This window comes from Portunus trituberculatus, chromosome 20 (assembly GCF_017591435.1).
Source record: "Portunus trituberculatus isolate SZX2019 chromosome 20, ASM1759143v1, whole genome shotgun sequence".
Taxonomy (NCBI): domain Eukaryota; kingdom Metazoa; phylum Arthropoda; class Malacostraca; order Decapoda; family Portunidae; genus Portunus; species Portunus trituberculatus.
The window spans coordinates 17,214,290-17,229,289 of record NC_059274.1 but is presented as its reverse complement, the minus strand read 5'-3'; the positions used below and the strand labels follow the sequence as shown (position 1 = coordinate 17,229,289).

The 15,000-nt window shown below is 48.8% G+C and overlaps 1 protein-coding gene and 1 non-coding gene across 14 annotated transcripts in view; one reads left to right on the top strand and one right to left on the bottom strand.

Moving 5' to 3' along the window:
* The window catches only part of LOC123506585 (disco-interacting protein 2-like), a 486,450-nt gene that overhangs the window by 40,633 nt on the left and 430,817 nt on the right, over positions 1-15,000 (bottom strand). For 3 of the 13 annotated variants that reach the window (XM_045258807.1, XM_045258801.1, XM_045258802.1), the window contains exons 2-4: positions 6,775-6,852; positions 5,649-5,756; positions 3,723-3,812 (exon numbers count right to left, since the gene is read on the bottom strand). In XM_045258807.1, the coding sequence (XP_045114742.1) occupies positions 3,723-3,812; positions 5,649-5,756; positions 6,775-6,852 (276 nt within the window). Of the gene's footprint in view, positions 1-3,722; positions 3,813-5,648; positions 5,757-6,774; positions 6,853-13,066; positions 13,569-15,000 lie in introns of those variants that run through there. The other 10 variants (XM_045258810.1, XM_045258811.1, XM_045258804.1 and 7 more) reach the window with 7 other exon arrangements.
* Trnac-aca lies at positions 7,983-8,052 on the top strand. The gene has a single exon. It is a non-coding gene; the product is annotated as a tRNA-Cys (tRNA).

Genomic DNA, 15,000 nt, shown 5'->3' with positions numbered 1-15,000 from the left:
AGTAATAGATCTTTAGGGAGGAGGAGGAGGAGGAGGAGGAGGAGGAGGAGGAGGAGGAGGAGGAGGAAGAAAAGAAGCAGAAGAGAAGAAGAAAAAAGATGCCAAAAGAAGAAAATAAAAGAAAATGGAAAATAAAAAGAAAATAAATAAGTCAAATAAAAACAACAACAAACGATTAAAATGAGGAGGAGAAGGAGGAGTAGGAGGAGTAGGAGGAGAAGGAATAGGAGGAGGAGGAAGAGGAGAAGGAGAAGGAGAAGGAGAAGGAGTGGAAGGAGGAGGAGGAGGAGGATGTGTAGGAGGAGGCAGAAAATGGAGTGATAATCTTTAAACGTTTATCCTTGCTCTCTCTTTCCTGTTTACTAACCCTGACACACACACACACACACACACACACACACACACACACACACTAATCGTCACTAAATCAACACTTATTTTTATTCATTCAAATATTTTTTTATTGACAAATTTCATGAATAAAATTGAATAACCGTCTGTCCATCTAGTCTTGTCTTTTTTTGCTTATTTTTTTGTATTTTTCCTTTCTCTTTTGCTATCTTACCTTGATCTGTCTCACTAAGTAGGCGGCAATCTCTCTCTCTCTCTCTCTCTCTCTCTCTCTCTCTCTCTCTCTGTGTGTGTGTGTGTGTGTGTGTGTGTGTGTGTGTGTGTGTGTTGGTTTTCCTTTCTCTGTGATTTACTTCTCTCTCTCTCTCTCTCTCTCTCTCTCTCTCTCTCTCTCTCTCTCTCAAGGTCACTTCCTTCCCGCCGCTACTAAACATTTGACATTAGCTTGGCACTATCTCTCTCTCTCTCTCTCTCTCTGTGTGTGTGTGTGTGTGTGTGTGTGTGTGTGTGTGTGTGTGTGTGTGTGTGTGTGTGTGTGTGTGTGTGTGTAGGCGTGACATGGCAGTCGTTTTGGCAACACAAAAATGGAATATAGCGTTCAACATTTATTTATTTATTTTTTTATTAGACCTTCAACTCTCTCTCTCTGTATCTCGGTCTGTCTGTCTGTCTGTCTGTGTGTCTGCTCTCTCTCTCTCTCTCTCTCTCTCTCTCTCTGTGTGTGTGTGTGTGTGTGTGTGTGTGTGTGTGTGTGTGTGTGTGTGTGTGTGTGTGTGTGTGTGTGTATACAGTTCACTAAGCTGTTTGTAATCCGTCCAGTCATGTATGTAAGTATGTATGTATGTATGTATTTATGCATGTGTGTGTAACTGGACATATAGGGCAGATTCATGGCTGTGGGCGTGGGTGTGGGCGTGGGCTGTGTGCGTGATACTTGTCAGGAAATCAGGAAAAGTTGGCGTGGGAAGGAAAAAGGAAGAAAAGGAAGGAGGATGGAAGGACGAGAGAGAGAGAGAGAGAGAGAGAGAGAGAGAGAGAGAGAGAGAGAGAGAGAGAGAGAGAGAGAGAGAGAGAGAGAGAGATTCTAATAATTATGAATACATGGCGTAACCTTCCGACACACACACACACACACACACACACACACACACACACACACACTCAGTCGAGTCAATCCTTAAGAACAAAAAAACGTGACTGTGTGTGTGTGTGTGTGTGTGTGTGTGTGTGTGTGTGTGTGTGTGTGTGTGTGTGTGTGTGTGTGTGTGTGTGTGTGACAGTGATGTGAGGCAAAGAGGAAGAGGAGGAAGAGGAGGGAGGAACTTAATGGAGACTCATCTTCTAGTCGGGGTTGGAGAGAGAGAGAGAGAGAGAGAGAGAGAGAGAGAGAGAGAGAGAGAGAGAGAGAGAGAGAGAGAACCTTTGAACTTCCTGGCAATTGTTATTTGAAGGATTAAATACCATAAAATCTAATCTAATCTAATCTCTCTCTCTCTCTCTCTCTCTCTCTCTCTCTCTCTCTCTCTCTCATTTACTTCTTGCTCTCTCCATTTCCTCCCACATTCTTATAATTTTCTTCTTTTCCTCCTTCCACCTCCTTTTCCTTCTTCGTCTTCCTCTCTCTTTCATCTCTCCTTCCTTATCTATCCATCTTTCATCTTCCCTTCGTCATCTTTCTCCTCTTATATCCTCTCAAACACAGCTTCCCTTCCTCTTCCTGACGCTGTCTGTTGTGTCTGGCATTCTCTAGGCACTGGCACTACACAAACGACCCTCGCCAGTTCCCTATCCACACTCCACACCTCGCTTCCCTCCTCGCCCACTGGTGTTCCGCAAGGCTGTTATCTCTCCACCACTTTTCACGTAAGGCTGATTTTTGTCGCTTTTTTCCTCCAATGGCGCAGAATTTCTTTGCTAAATCGTATCTAGAATAAAATAAATCACTGTTCAAAATTGTCCAGCGAGTTTAGCTAGTCTGATGGATGTAAACGTGAATAAATAAGAGGAAACGTTTCAACTCATGTATTTTAGTCACTCCTCAAAACTTTCGTCACTAAGATATGGAAGCTAAAAGAAAATGTAGTGTCTTTTAGGGTAGACTGTGGAAGACTTGAGTTTACCTTCACTTCACCACAACCACTATCACAACCATTCTTTCAAGGCTTCACTGGGGATCAAACGCCCCTCACATCCATTTTATAGTCTTTTTTCAGCTGGCCCGGCATTCCAAAACCATCTCTGGAGCATCTGTCACCTCATTTCTTTTGCTTTACTTTCCCTAACCTCTTCACTACTGGGACGCATTTTCACCTTGATTTTTGGGTGCGATTAGACGATTTTATTTACATTAGGAAAGGTCTACGAAGGTCAAAAGATTAATGGACACAGTCTTCACTATTCTAATCCCAATATATGTTTCTGATGCTGTATAAAATCACCAAATAGTAAGCAGGGAATATGAAAACGCGTCCTGCTACTGAAATGATGAACCACTTCAGTACTGGGACACATTTTCACTTTGAGACTTGTGTACGATCAGACCATTTTATTTACAATAGGAAGCGTCTATGGAGGTCAAAAGATTAATGGCCAGAGTCTTTACTATTCTAATCCCAACATATGTTTCTGTAGCTGTATAAAATCACCAGATAGTAAGCAGAATGAATATAAAAAAACGCGTCCAGGTACTGAAGAGATAAACCTGTTACTTCTTTCCTCCTCCATGCATTATTAGTGAAAGCACCTTTACTAATCACTCCTCCTCCCCTTCCTTTCTGTCTTTCCATTCTCTCTTCTTTCTGAGTCTTTCTTGTCAATGACACACCTCACCACCTCCCGCTTACCACGAAAACCAGGAAACAGAGACGAAGAAACAAATAAATGAAATAAATATAAAAGTCACAGTACAAACAGACCTCACTTAGTCATCCAGTCAATGCCACACCTCCATCTCCTCCTCTTCTTTCCCTTCACGCTCCTTACCAAAATCGGGAACGGTGATGATAATAATAACGTAATCACCACACACACACTTCACGCAGGCACCAAACACACAATGAACTCAATCCTACACTCAACACTCATCATGAACTCAATCTTGCACTCAAAACTCACGCTCCTCACCAAAACACGGTAAAAAAAATATAGAAAAAAAGAAAAATAAACATTCACGACTCACAAAGCTCACCAAACACCATCCAATTATACTCATCCTCAGCCTCGTCTTCATCCTCACGCACTTCACCTTAGCCAGGGCAAGGCCGCGTGGAGGACGACACAAGACACACGGACACAAACTGACACACACACTTACCTGAGACGGGGCGGGTAGCGTGTAGTGGAGCGTCAGTAGCCTCGCGTGGGGCACTTACCGGAGTGATAGCGTGACTCATTCCTGGTGACGCGGCGTTGGGCTCTCCGACGTGAGCGGGTGGATGGTGATGCGGCCTCGGCTTGAGCACCTGTGACCCCAAACAACAAACTACAGCAATTGCAAGCACCAATCCAGGCCTCACGCATGAAAGGGGGGCGGGAACTTGGGAGGGGGGGGGGACGCTACCTTCTACTGTGTGAACGGAAGCAGGAGGTGGCAGCGGCGAGGGGAAGGGGGGAGGGGGAAGGAAAGCAGAAGCCACCCAGCCATGGAGGGACAGCAAGACATACTAGAGGGAATGTTTAGCAGATCACCAAGCAGGGAGGAGATTACGTGTTGCTGTCACGCCGAGAGGAGGAGGAGGAGGAGGAGGAGGAGGAGGAGGAGGAGGAGGAGGAGGAGGAGGAGGAGGAGGAGGAGGAGGAGGAGGAGGAGAAGGAGAAGGAGAAGGAGAAGGAGAAGGAGAAGGAGAAGGAGAAGGAGAAGGAGAAGAAGGAGAAGGAGAAGAAGGCGACGAAGAAGGAAAAGTAAAAGGAAAAGAATAAGGAAAAAGAAAGAAAAAGGAGGAGGAAGAAGACAGATACAGACAGACAGACACTTCCATCACAGCCTCGCGAACCAACAGGGCGGGACAGACAGGCTACAACAGTGGAGATATATACAGTATAGAGTTATATACACCAGAGGAGGCGCGATGATGGGCTGAGGGAGTGGATGGAGTGGAGGGAGGAGGAGGAGAGAGCGAGAGCGAGAGCGAGAGAGAGAGAGAGAGAGAGAGAGAGAGAGAGAGAGAGAGAGAGAGAGAGAGAGAGAGAGAGAGAGAGAGAGAGAGAGCAGAGGATAATAAAGATGACATTCGTTAACCCTCAAGTGAAAGTTTAATGAAAAATGAAGCCCAGGGAAGAATGACAGTGGTAGTGGTGGTACTGGTGGTGGGTGGTGGGTGTTTCAGGGCTTCAGTGACCTTCAGGGAGGGTGGGAAGGCCTGAGGGAGTCCCAGTGTGGCCCGAAGTGTGAAGTGTGAGGAGCTAGGCGGAGTGTGCTATTGTAAGGAGAGAGTGAGGAAGTTTGGTTAATTTCAGCACAATTAGAGTGAGTGAAGAGTGTAAGAGTGAAGTGTGAGTGTAGGAGTGAAGAGTGACCCGGCAGGCGAAGAGACTCACAGTGACCTAGGCAGCTGGGGAGGGAGGTGGGGGGGATGGGGAACTGAATGGGTGTAGTGGAGGAAGTGAGGAAGACTGAGGAAGAGAGGAGGAGGTGTAGGAGGGAGATGGGGGTGAGTGGCGGGACTCTAAGGTCTACATCTCATCTTATTACTATGATACATCGCCCTAGTGAAGGAGCTCCCCCTCTTGGATACTGAGTGTGTGGTGGTGGTGGTGGTGGTGGTGATGGCGGGGTGTGGTGTGTGGTGTGTGGTGTGGGTGAGCGACGCGCGGGTGCGGGCAGGGCGGTGAGAGGGCGACACAACAACACATCCAGGGGTGGCGGGGGACGGAGGGAGTGGGGCTGGGGTGTGAGGTGTGTGTGGGGGTGTGCTGCTCCCCGCGGCACCTGTAAGGGGTGCTTGACGGACAGCGGGGTGGTCGGGAGGGGGTGGTGGAGAGGGAGTGGGGGTGCACAATGGCTTGGTACAGGGGAGGGGTAGGGCTGCCTCGGGGCACACCACGGGCGGATTAGTGGGGGCGGGGCGTGGGTGGTGGTGGTGGGTGAAGGGGTGGCGGGGCAGTCAACACATGCCGGTAGCATCGAGGGGGCAGCACCCCAGCACGCCGTCGCGCCTCTGCCGCCGCGGCCCGGCTCACGGCACGAGCGCCAATGAGGCGCAGCAATGATAGGCAGTGAGGTGAGCCGCGCGGCGCCGGGCGAGGGGCGGCAGGGCACGAGCCTGTGCGGGGCGTGGTGGAAAGGCGGGGCGGGGTACCTGAGAGGTAGCGCCGCTCGTGAGTAGTGACGCTACGATGTTCGCTGCGGTGGCGGCGGCTGCTGGCACCGCTGCTGTGTTGTGCCTGCAGCGCCGCCTGGTGGGAGGCTGTCCATGCGGGGTGGGGGGAGAAGCGTTAGTGGGCACGCCGCGACTCGGGCGGGGCGACACAGCGTGTGTCGGGGCAACACAGGGCGGCGGGTTAGTGCCACAGGGAGGGGTGACCCGGGCCCAGGGAGGGTGGGTTATTGTCGCGCCCCGGGTCCAAAGGGGGACAGTGCCAGTCACTAGGTCCGGGAATGAAGGGTGAGTGGCACACACCCACAGCGGGGCCAGTCAGTGCCAGGTGCCGGCTGGGCCGTCGGTGTTAGGGAGAAGACAGGGGCAGAGTGGCGGCGGCACGGGGACAGTGTGTGTGGGTGACTGGGTGTGGCTGACGGGGGGCAACTCTACCTAACCAAGAGAGTAAAACCTTATCTTAAGTGTAACTCTGTCACGGGACACACACACTGCTGCTCTCAGTCATTGCTCTGAAGGAGTCCAATATCATTGAATGATAGCCAGACACGGGACGCCCACACTGAGGCGAAGCCACGACAGGGAACATTTCCTGGCCACGCGGGCCGCGCGGGCCAACCTGGCCAGGTCACCACTGCGGGGCGGGCTGAGGCGAGGCTGGGCTGGGCTGGGCTGGACTTGCCTTGGCTAGGCTAGGGAAACCAGGACAAAGGACAGGGCAGGACAGGCGGGGGGAGGGGAAAGGGGGGAAGACTGGGTGTCATGAGGCCCAAGGGTGGTCAGGGGAACAGTGTCCGTCCCTGGGCAGCCCTGTCCAGCCTCGCCCCGCCCGCGGGCGTGAGGCGCTCAGTGTTAGCGGGGCACCGTTAAGGAAACGTGACGAGCAGCGTGACGCGAAATGTTCCCTTCAGAAAGGCGGGGCGGCGCTCCCTGGACAGCGGGCGGCGGCGGCGGCAAGCCTTGCAACACTAAGGGCTGAGGAGCCCCGGCTCGCCGCTCCCGCCGCCTGCCCCGGGGAGCAACGCCCCGAGTGTTGGGGGTGGGTGGAGAGGCGCGGCCAGGAGGGCGAGGGAGCCCGCCACGGCGCTGCATACAGAGGAGTACCTACCCTGGTTGGGGTCCCGGATGACATAGGGCTGCAGCAGGCGCGCCTTCTTCTTCTCGTAGCCCTTCTGCGTGATGTCACCTGCGGAAGGAACGGCACGTCAGTATCGTCTGTACTAGTAGTTAGTAACAGTAGTAGAAGTAAAAGTAGTAGCCGTAGTAGTACTACCAGTTCTATCAGCAGCAGCAGCAGCAGCAAACCTTCCCCTTCCCTTCCCTTCATCCCATCCTGTCCCTTCTTTTCTTTACTTCCCTTCCATTCCTCAGTTCCTTTTTCTACTTTCCCTCTCGTCCATTCCTTTGCTTCTTATCTTCCCTTCCTTTCCATTTCCTCACCTCACCCCACCTGCCGTCCCTCCCCTCACCCCTCCTGGTCTCCCATCATTCCGCTGTACTCACTCGGCATTATTTCACCCCATATGTCATGCCGTCACCCCATCACCCCCGGCCCCACACCTCCCCTCCGACCATCAACACACGCCAGCTTCGTAGTAAATACATGAACAATTGAAATGAATGGACAAAAATAGGTAATTTTTTTGACATTAATAATGTTAATAAAAATAAAAATAACAAAACAATAATAATAATAATAATAATAATAATAAATTGACTTGAAATACCAAAACAAATTACCTTCAGAGAGAGAGAGAGAGAGAGAGAGAGAGAGAGAGAGAGAGAGAGAGAGAGAGAGAGATGTAAGTTTTTATTTATCTAAACCAAAGAACATAAAAGAGAAGCCTTAAATTCCACCTGTCTTCCACTCTCTCCGCCTCATCCACCACACTGCTCCACCCGCCCGGAGGAGGAGGAGGAGGAGGAGGAGGAGGAGGAGGAGGAGGAGGAGGAGGAAGAAGAAGAAGAAGAAGAAGAGGAGGAGGAGGAGGAAGAGGAGGAAGTGATGGCAAATTAATGATGATACTACTACTACTACTACTACTACTACCACTACTACAGTCTCCATTCCTACCCCACCCTCTCTCTCTCTCTTCATTATGCATACCATTAATTTGATCAATAAACTCTCACAGCACCACAGACGCGCCTCCGCCTTGTATCCCCGGGGAGAGAGGAGAGAGGGAGAGGAAAGCGATAAGACCAGTGAGGAAGTGGGTGGATATTGAAGGAGAGGGCAATGGGTACACACACACACACACACACACACACACACACACACACACACACACACACACACACACACACACACACACACACCGCGTAGTGTAGTGGTTAGCACGCTCGTCACAATCGAGAGGCCCGGGTTCGAGTCCCGGCGCGGCGAGGCAAATGGGCAAGCCTCTTAATGTGTGGCCCCTGTTCACCTAGCAGTAAATAGGTACGGGATATAACTCGAGGGGCTGTGGCCTGTGGAGTGTGTTGTGGTCTCAGTCCTACCCGAAGATCGGTCTATGAGCTCTGAGCTCGCTCCGTAATGGGGAAGACTGGCTGAGTGACCAGCAGACGACCGAGGTGAATTACACACACACACACACACACACACACACACACACACACACACACACACACACACACACACACATTGTTCCTAATATTATAATGTCAGGAAAATTAAGAATAAATTTTTAGATAAAGAAAAAATGCTTAGTATCAGAAGTTATATTTACTTTGTGTATGGATAAAAACAAATAGTGGAGAGGGAATGCGAGGAGGAGGAGGAGGAGGAGGAGGAGGAGGAGGAGGGGAGAAAAGGAAGATGAAAGAAAAGAAGAGGAAGAAGAGGAGAAGCGAAAGATGAAAGACAGGAAAATACAAAGGAATACAAAGGAAGACAAACAGCAACAGACCCTTAGGTCCTTACTAGGCTGTTTGTGAAAACTATCTACTAACTACCAGTGGTAGAGACAGGACAGCAAAGCAGAAGGCTCCTCCCCACCCGCCCCTCCCTCCAGCCGAGGCTGGCAGGAAAAAAAGGCGAAACCATGTGATATTAAAAAATCACATGGAATTTTAGTAGAGAGTGAAAAGGAAATGTGTAATCTACGTCTGACTACTTGTGTTTGTGGGGGAAAGTGTTAACGCTTGGTGAATGTCATGTGGTGTGTGCATTGTGTACGTGGATGCACAGTGTGTATGTCGAATGGGTGGTGCGGCAGCCTTGCCTGGCGCTTTCTAGGAGGCAGCAGTCAATCAGGCCCCAGCTCCGTTCAATCCACTGAGATAGCATACTTTCCCTGTAGGGACGCCGTACGCTGATAACCCCTTGCAACATTGATCCCTGGTACTTAGTTCCCGATGATGATCAATGGTTGACAAGGCCCTCTCCAAACACAGCCCGTCACAGGTCGAGAGTAGTAGTAGTGACCGTTCACTCTGGGCTATCTGTGCGTGTATGCAGTGTAGTGTAGTATGTATGTAAACACAGTGTGGAGTCAAAAAGGTGGTGCGGCAGCCTTGCCTGGCGCTTTCAAGAGAGGCAGCAGTCAATCAGGCCCCAGCTCCGTACAACCACTGTAAAAGTGCACTTCCCTTTAAAGGGCGCCGCACACTGTATGGTTACCCCCTGCAGCGGTGACCCCTGGTACCTTAAATCCCGATGATGGTCACCTACTGTCAGGGCTCTTGACTATCCACAGCCCTTCACAGATCGAGAGTAAAAGTAGTGACCGTTCACTCCGGGCTATCTGTGTCATGTATGGAGGGTGAGAGTAATTTAAACTAAAAGGAAGAGGAAGAGGAGGAGGAGGAGGAAAAAGGAAGATGAAAGAGAAAAAAAGGAGGAGAAGGAGAAAAGGAAGATGAAAGAGAGGAAAAGGAGGAGAAGGAGGAGGAGAAAGGAAGATGAAAGAGAAGAGCGGGTGTGCGTGCGTGTGACGAGGCGCGCTGAAAAAACTGTCAATTTTTTGGAAAGATGGAAAAAAGGTAGATGGAAATGGTGTGTGTGTGTGTGTGTGTGTGTGTGTGTGTGTGTGTGTGTGTGTGTGTGTGTGTGGGCGTGACACTGCCTGGCACCTCGCCCACACCAGTACTGGCACTGACTGACTGCCACCACCACCATCACCATCACCATCACCACCACCACTACCACCACCACCACAGGAAATTCAAGTGTCTTCCTCTTCCACCTGTCTATCGATCTTCTTCCTCCTCCTCCTCCTCCTCCTCCTCCTCCACCCTCCTACTCTTCTTCTTTACCCTCCTCCATCTCACCTCATCCTTCCTTTCTTATTTTCCTCCTCCTCACTCTCTCTCTCTCTCTCTCTCTCTCTCTCTCTTTAATGAATACTATAACTTCTTAACTTTCCTCTGCCAATATCGAATCTCTCTCACTTTATAAATATCCTTCCCCAAACACTCAGGGACTATCCACAATTTTGTGATATTTTGTAAATACGCACATGCTTAGCTTTGATAATCTAGATGTAAGTCATTAGGCGCCAAGTCTGGGCTCAAGCCAGTCTTTTTCACAAATGTTTTGTTTTGTAATGCTATTTGTGAATAAAAGTTCTGAATCTGAATCTCTCTCTCTCTCTCTCTCTCTCTCTCTCTCTCTCTCTCTTCTTTCAGACAAGGCGGGTGAAAAATTATGAAGACCAACGAAAAAAAAAGATATTCAACATGTGTTTCTTGGCTAATTTCTCTTTGGTTTCGTTCAGTCTCTAATTTCAAGTAACACGTCTACCCAGCTGAGAGTTTGTGGCTCGTATTCTCAAATATTTCTGCGCTTCACTTCTACAATTTCAAAAGGTTTTATCTAAATTTATACGAATTTTGAAGGTGTTTTTACAGTTCTAGAGGCAGAGTGACAAGATTTGTACAATATCAACTGGCGAAACACTCTTGAAAACCCCGCTAGTCATCTTTGGGGCATTGAAAAACAGTTATGGTGAAAGGAGAGCATTTTTAAGGTGTTTTTACTATTCTGACTGTTCTGGAGGCAGACTAACAAGATTTCTGCATTATTATTGGCGAAACACTCTTGAAAACTCAGATAATCAACTCTATGGCCTTGGGAAATAGTCGTGATGAGAAAGCAGAAAATTTTCAAGGTGTTTCCACGGTTCTAGAGGCAGAGTGACAAGATTTCAACATTATCAAGTAAAGAAACACTCTTGAAAACCTCACCAATCATCTCTGGACTTGGAAAACAGTCGTGGTAAGAGAATAAAGCACTTTTAAGCAGGGTTTTTATGGATCTAGAGACAGAGTGATAACATTTCAACATTATCAACTATAGAAACACTCTTGAAAATCCCGCTAGTCATCTCAGTGGCCTTGAAAAAGTCGTGTTGAGAGAACAAAGCGTTTCTGATTAGGGACCTGTGTGTGTTAGTGGACCAGGTAAAGGTGTCAGAGTGATTGTCAATTAAGGACAGGTGTACCAGGTGACAGTCAAAGGATTGAAGAATAATTTTGTATAAAACTCATCAATTCATAGTTCTGTTACATAATACCGAGTAAATTAACCTTATTACTGCGAGAGAGAGAGAGAGAGAGAGAGAGAGAGAGAGAGAGAGAGAGAGAGAGAGATGGATGAGGAGTGGAGGGGAAGAGACAAGAAGTGACGGGTGGAATGAGAGGAAAGACGCCGAGACAGAATAATAAGTGCTGGAGGAGGAGGAGGAGGAGGAGGAGGAGGAGGAGGAGGAGGAGGAGGAGGAATAAGATGGGTGTGTAAAGGGAAAGAAAAAAAAAAAACGGAGAGAAATAGGGAAGGTAGAGGAGGAGGAGGAGGAGGAGGAGGAGGAGGAGGAGGAGGAGGAGGAGGAGGAGAAATAAGGTGGGTATGTAAAGTGAAAGAAAAAAAAATACGGAGAGAAATAGGGAAGGTAAAGAGGAGGAGGAGGAGGAGGAGGAGGAGGAGGAGGAGGAGTAGGAGGAAGGAGGAGGAGGAGGAGGAGGAGGAGGAGGAGGAGGAGGAGGAGGAAGAGGAGGAGGAGGAACGACAAAACTCTGGGGTGAAATCACGAATAGTTTGGATGGCAAGAAAATCTCTCTCTCTCTCTCTCTCTCTCCGTAACTTGGTAAACAAAATGGCAAAAGAACACGTTATTAGGATACAAAAGCAGGAAGATACGATGCAAACTTCTCTTACTCTACTTTGAAACTCTTTGCTGCGTCAAGATTACTTTCAGACACTACAGAAATTATTCCTCACTGTTTTTGTATCTTTATAATCATGAAAAAAAAAAAACACCTTTGAAAAACCCAAGTAAGTCCACCAGAACCCTTTACAACCACAGAAACACGAAACCAGCATTCTACAAGGAAGGAATCTCATACGAGTGGACAAACCTCGCAAAAGCACCACTGTCATCATGAAAACTCCCTTGAAAACACAAATAACTCCACCAGAACCCTTTACAACAACAGAACCACGTCAAATTACCACTAGAACCACGAAACCAGCATTCTACAACCAAGAAGTCTCTCAGGAATGCACAAACTTACTGTAGCACCACTAAATACCCTTGAAAACCCAAATAACTCCACCAGAACCCTTTACAACCACAGAACCTCGTCAAACTACCACTAGAACCACGAAACCAACATTCTACAACCAAGAAGTGTGTTAGAAGTATACAAACCTCCCTAAAACACCACTGTCATCATGAAAACTCCCTTGAAAAACCCAAATAACTCCACCAGAACCCTTTACAACTACAGAACCACGTCAAACTACTACTAGGATCACGAAACCAGCATTCTACAACCAAGAAGTCTGTTCGAAGTATAGAAACCTCCCTAAAGCACTACTGTAATCATGAAAACTCCCTTGAAACGCTCCCAGTCCCTTCTCTCCAGTAACTTCCACTTCAGCGTGTAAAAAGGAGCCGAGATAAGACGCTGGAACGGCCAAGAATACGCTGCCAGATTACTCCAGAACAAACACTCCAAGACGCACCAACTTGGGCACAAAAACTTAGGACATTATGGAACTTATAACGGAGAGGCAGGGAAGAGGGAGGGAGGGAGGGAGGGAGGGAGGGAGGAGGGAGGGAGAGAGAGAGAGAGAGAGAGAGAGAGAGAGAGAGAGAGAGAGAGAGAGAGAGAGAGAGAGAGAGAGAGAGAGAGAGAGAGAGAGAGAGAGAGAGAGAGAGAGAGAGAGAGAGAGAACGAAAAAAATATAAAAGGCGAAAAAATAATGAATAAATACAAATAAAGAAAAAAAAAAGAGGAATAAGGGAAGGTAAGGACAGACAGACATACGTACATACATACATACAGAAAGACAGACGGAGGGAGGAAGGAAGGGAGGGGCGGTAAGAATGTAAGAGAAGAGTGGCGGGAGGATTGCCTGCGGGAGGGGCGGGACGGGGCGGGGCGGCACGTCTTACCCTCCTCCAAGCTGTCATAGTCGTCGTAGTCACTGTACAGGGTCTGGTAGCGACGACCCCTGGAAGCCTCGAGGTCCTGGATCCATGAGCGCAGGTCGTCTATCTTGAGCAGCGCCTCTAGGTCAAAGTGCAGGGTGGGGGCGGGGCTCGGGTGAAGGAGGCCACCGAGGCGTCCCCCATGGTAAGGATCCATGACTGTTTCATGCACTACCTCCTCCTGGGCCGCTTCCACATGTCCCCGCCGCCACGCCTCACCAACGCACGCACCAGCCAGTTTAACGGTAGTACGACACCACAACACCACAGTACCACACCACCACACTGCACAATAACACTACTGTCTCGCCTTCACTGCACCGCCACTGTCTCTTCGCCTCTTTCTCGTTCTGCTAATAAGATCAGATTCTCAGGTCGTGACACTCCCACAACGACCACCACTAAGCTACTGCCATCAAGGGACGACTGTGACTCAGCCGGGTCGTCAAAGCTGCGAGGGTCGTGTGTGTGACTCTATAGTGGTGTGTCTCTCACGTCCGTATTCAGAAACGCCTTGCTCTAACTACGACAATTTTCCAAGACCACAGGGATAAGTATATGGGTTTTCAGGACAGTTTTTCCTTTCAATACACTAGAAAACTTGCTAATCTATCACCAGAACCATATAAATTCTCTTAAAAAAAACACACACGAGTATCTTCAACTGAAGCCTTTGGAAAGTAGTGATGGTGAGAGAGATAAGCGTTTCAGAATACAGACTCGAATTCTCCAACACATCTGTACTTCACCTCCACTATTTCAAAAGGCTTTATCTAAATTTACACTAGAGTGACAAAATTTCCACATTATTAACTGAAAAGACTCTTTCAAACCCGGCTAATAATTTCTATAGCCTTGGAAAACAGTTGGAGTGAGAGAGCGAAGCGTTTAAGAATACAGGCCTTCCTCGCTACTCGCTACTCCCAGCCAGACGGAGGCGCGGCGCAGGCAACACAACACCCGCCACTCGCCAAGACTTGTTTGACAGCAGGCCAACACACCGCGGGCCGTGCACCGCCGCCCGCAACAAGCACCGCCCTTCGCTCAACCTATCACCACCACCATCAACACCATCACCACAAAAACAACTTCACCGCCACAACTGTGCACCAACAACACCAACCATGACCATATGAATAAATAAAAACAGCTAACAGATTAACACACACACACACACACACACACACACACACACACACACACACACACACACACACACACACACACCCAACAGGTCCTCCACCCTAGACACACACACACACACACACACACACACACACACACACACACACACACACCTCCTGAGGGCACGCCACACAGCTGCGCCTCTCCTTTCTCTCTCTCTCTCTCTCTCTCTCTCTCTCTCTCTCTCTCTCTCTCTCTCTCTCTCTCTCTCTCTATCAAAATACATCGTCGTCGTTTTTTCCTTCCTTATCTCTCTTCTCATCTTACTCTCTCCACCTTTACCAGTACTTGCTCTTTTCCTTGCTCTCTCTAATCTAGCTCTCATATCTTGCCCATTTCCTCTCTCTCTCTCTCTCTCTCTCTCTCTCTCTCTCTCTCTCTCTCTCTCTCTGTGCTTCGTCACCGTGTACAGTTTCCTCACAAACAAGTGTAAAAAGATCCTACTGTTGAGAATAATAATAATGATAGTGCAAGGTACTGAGGAGGAGGAGGAGGAGGAGGAGGAGGAGGAGGAGGAGGAGGAGGAGGAGGAGGAGGAGGAGGAGGAAGAGGAGTAGTATGATGAAAGGGATGAGGTGGGAGAGTACAGTGGGTGAATGAAAAAGATGTAGAAGGGAGGAGGAGGAGGAGGAGGAGGAGGAGGAGGAGGAGGAGGAGGAGGAGGAGGAGGAGGAGGAGGAGGACACTGATGCCTGACTCATCCTCAGACTCTC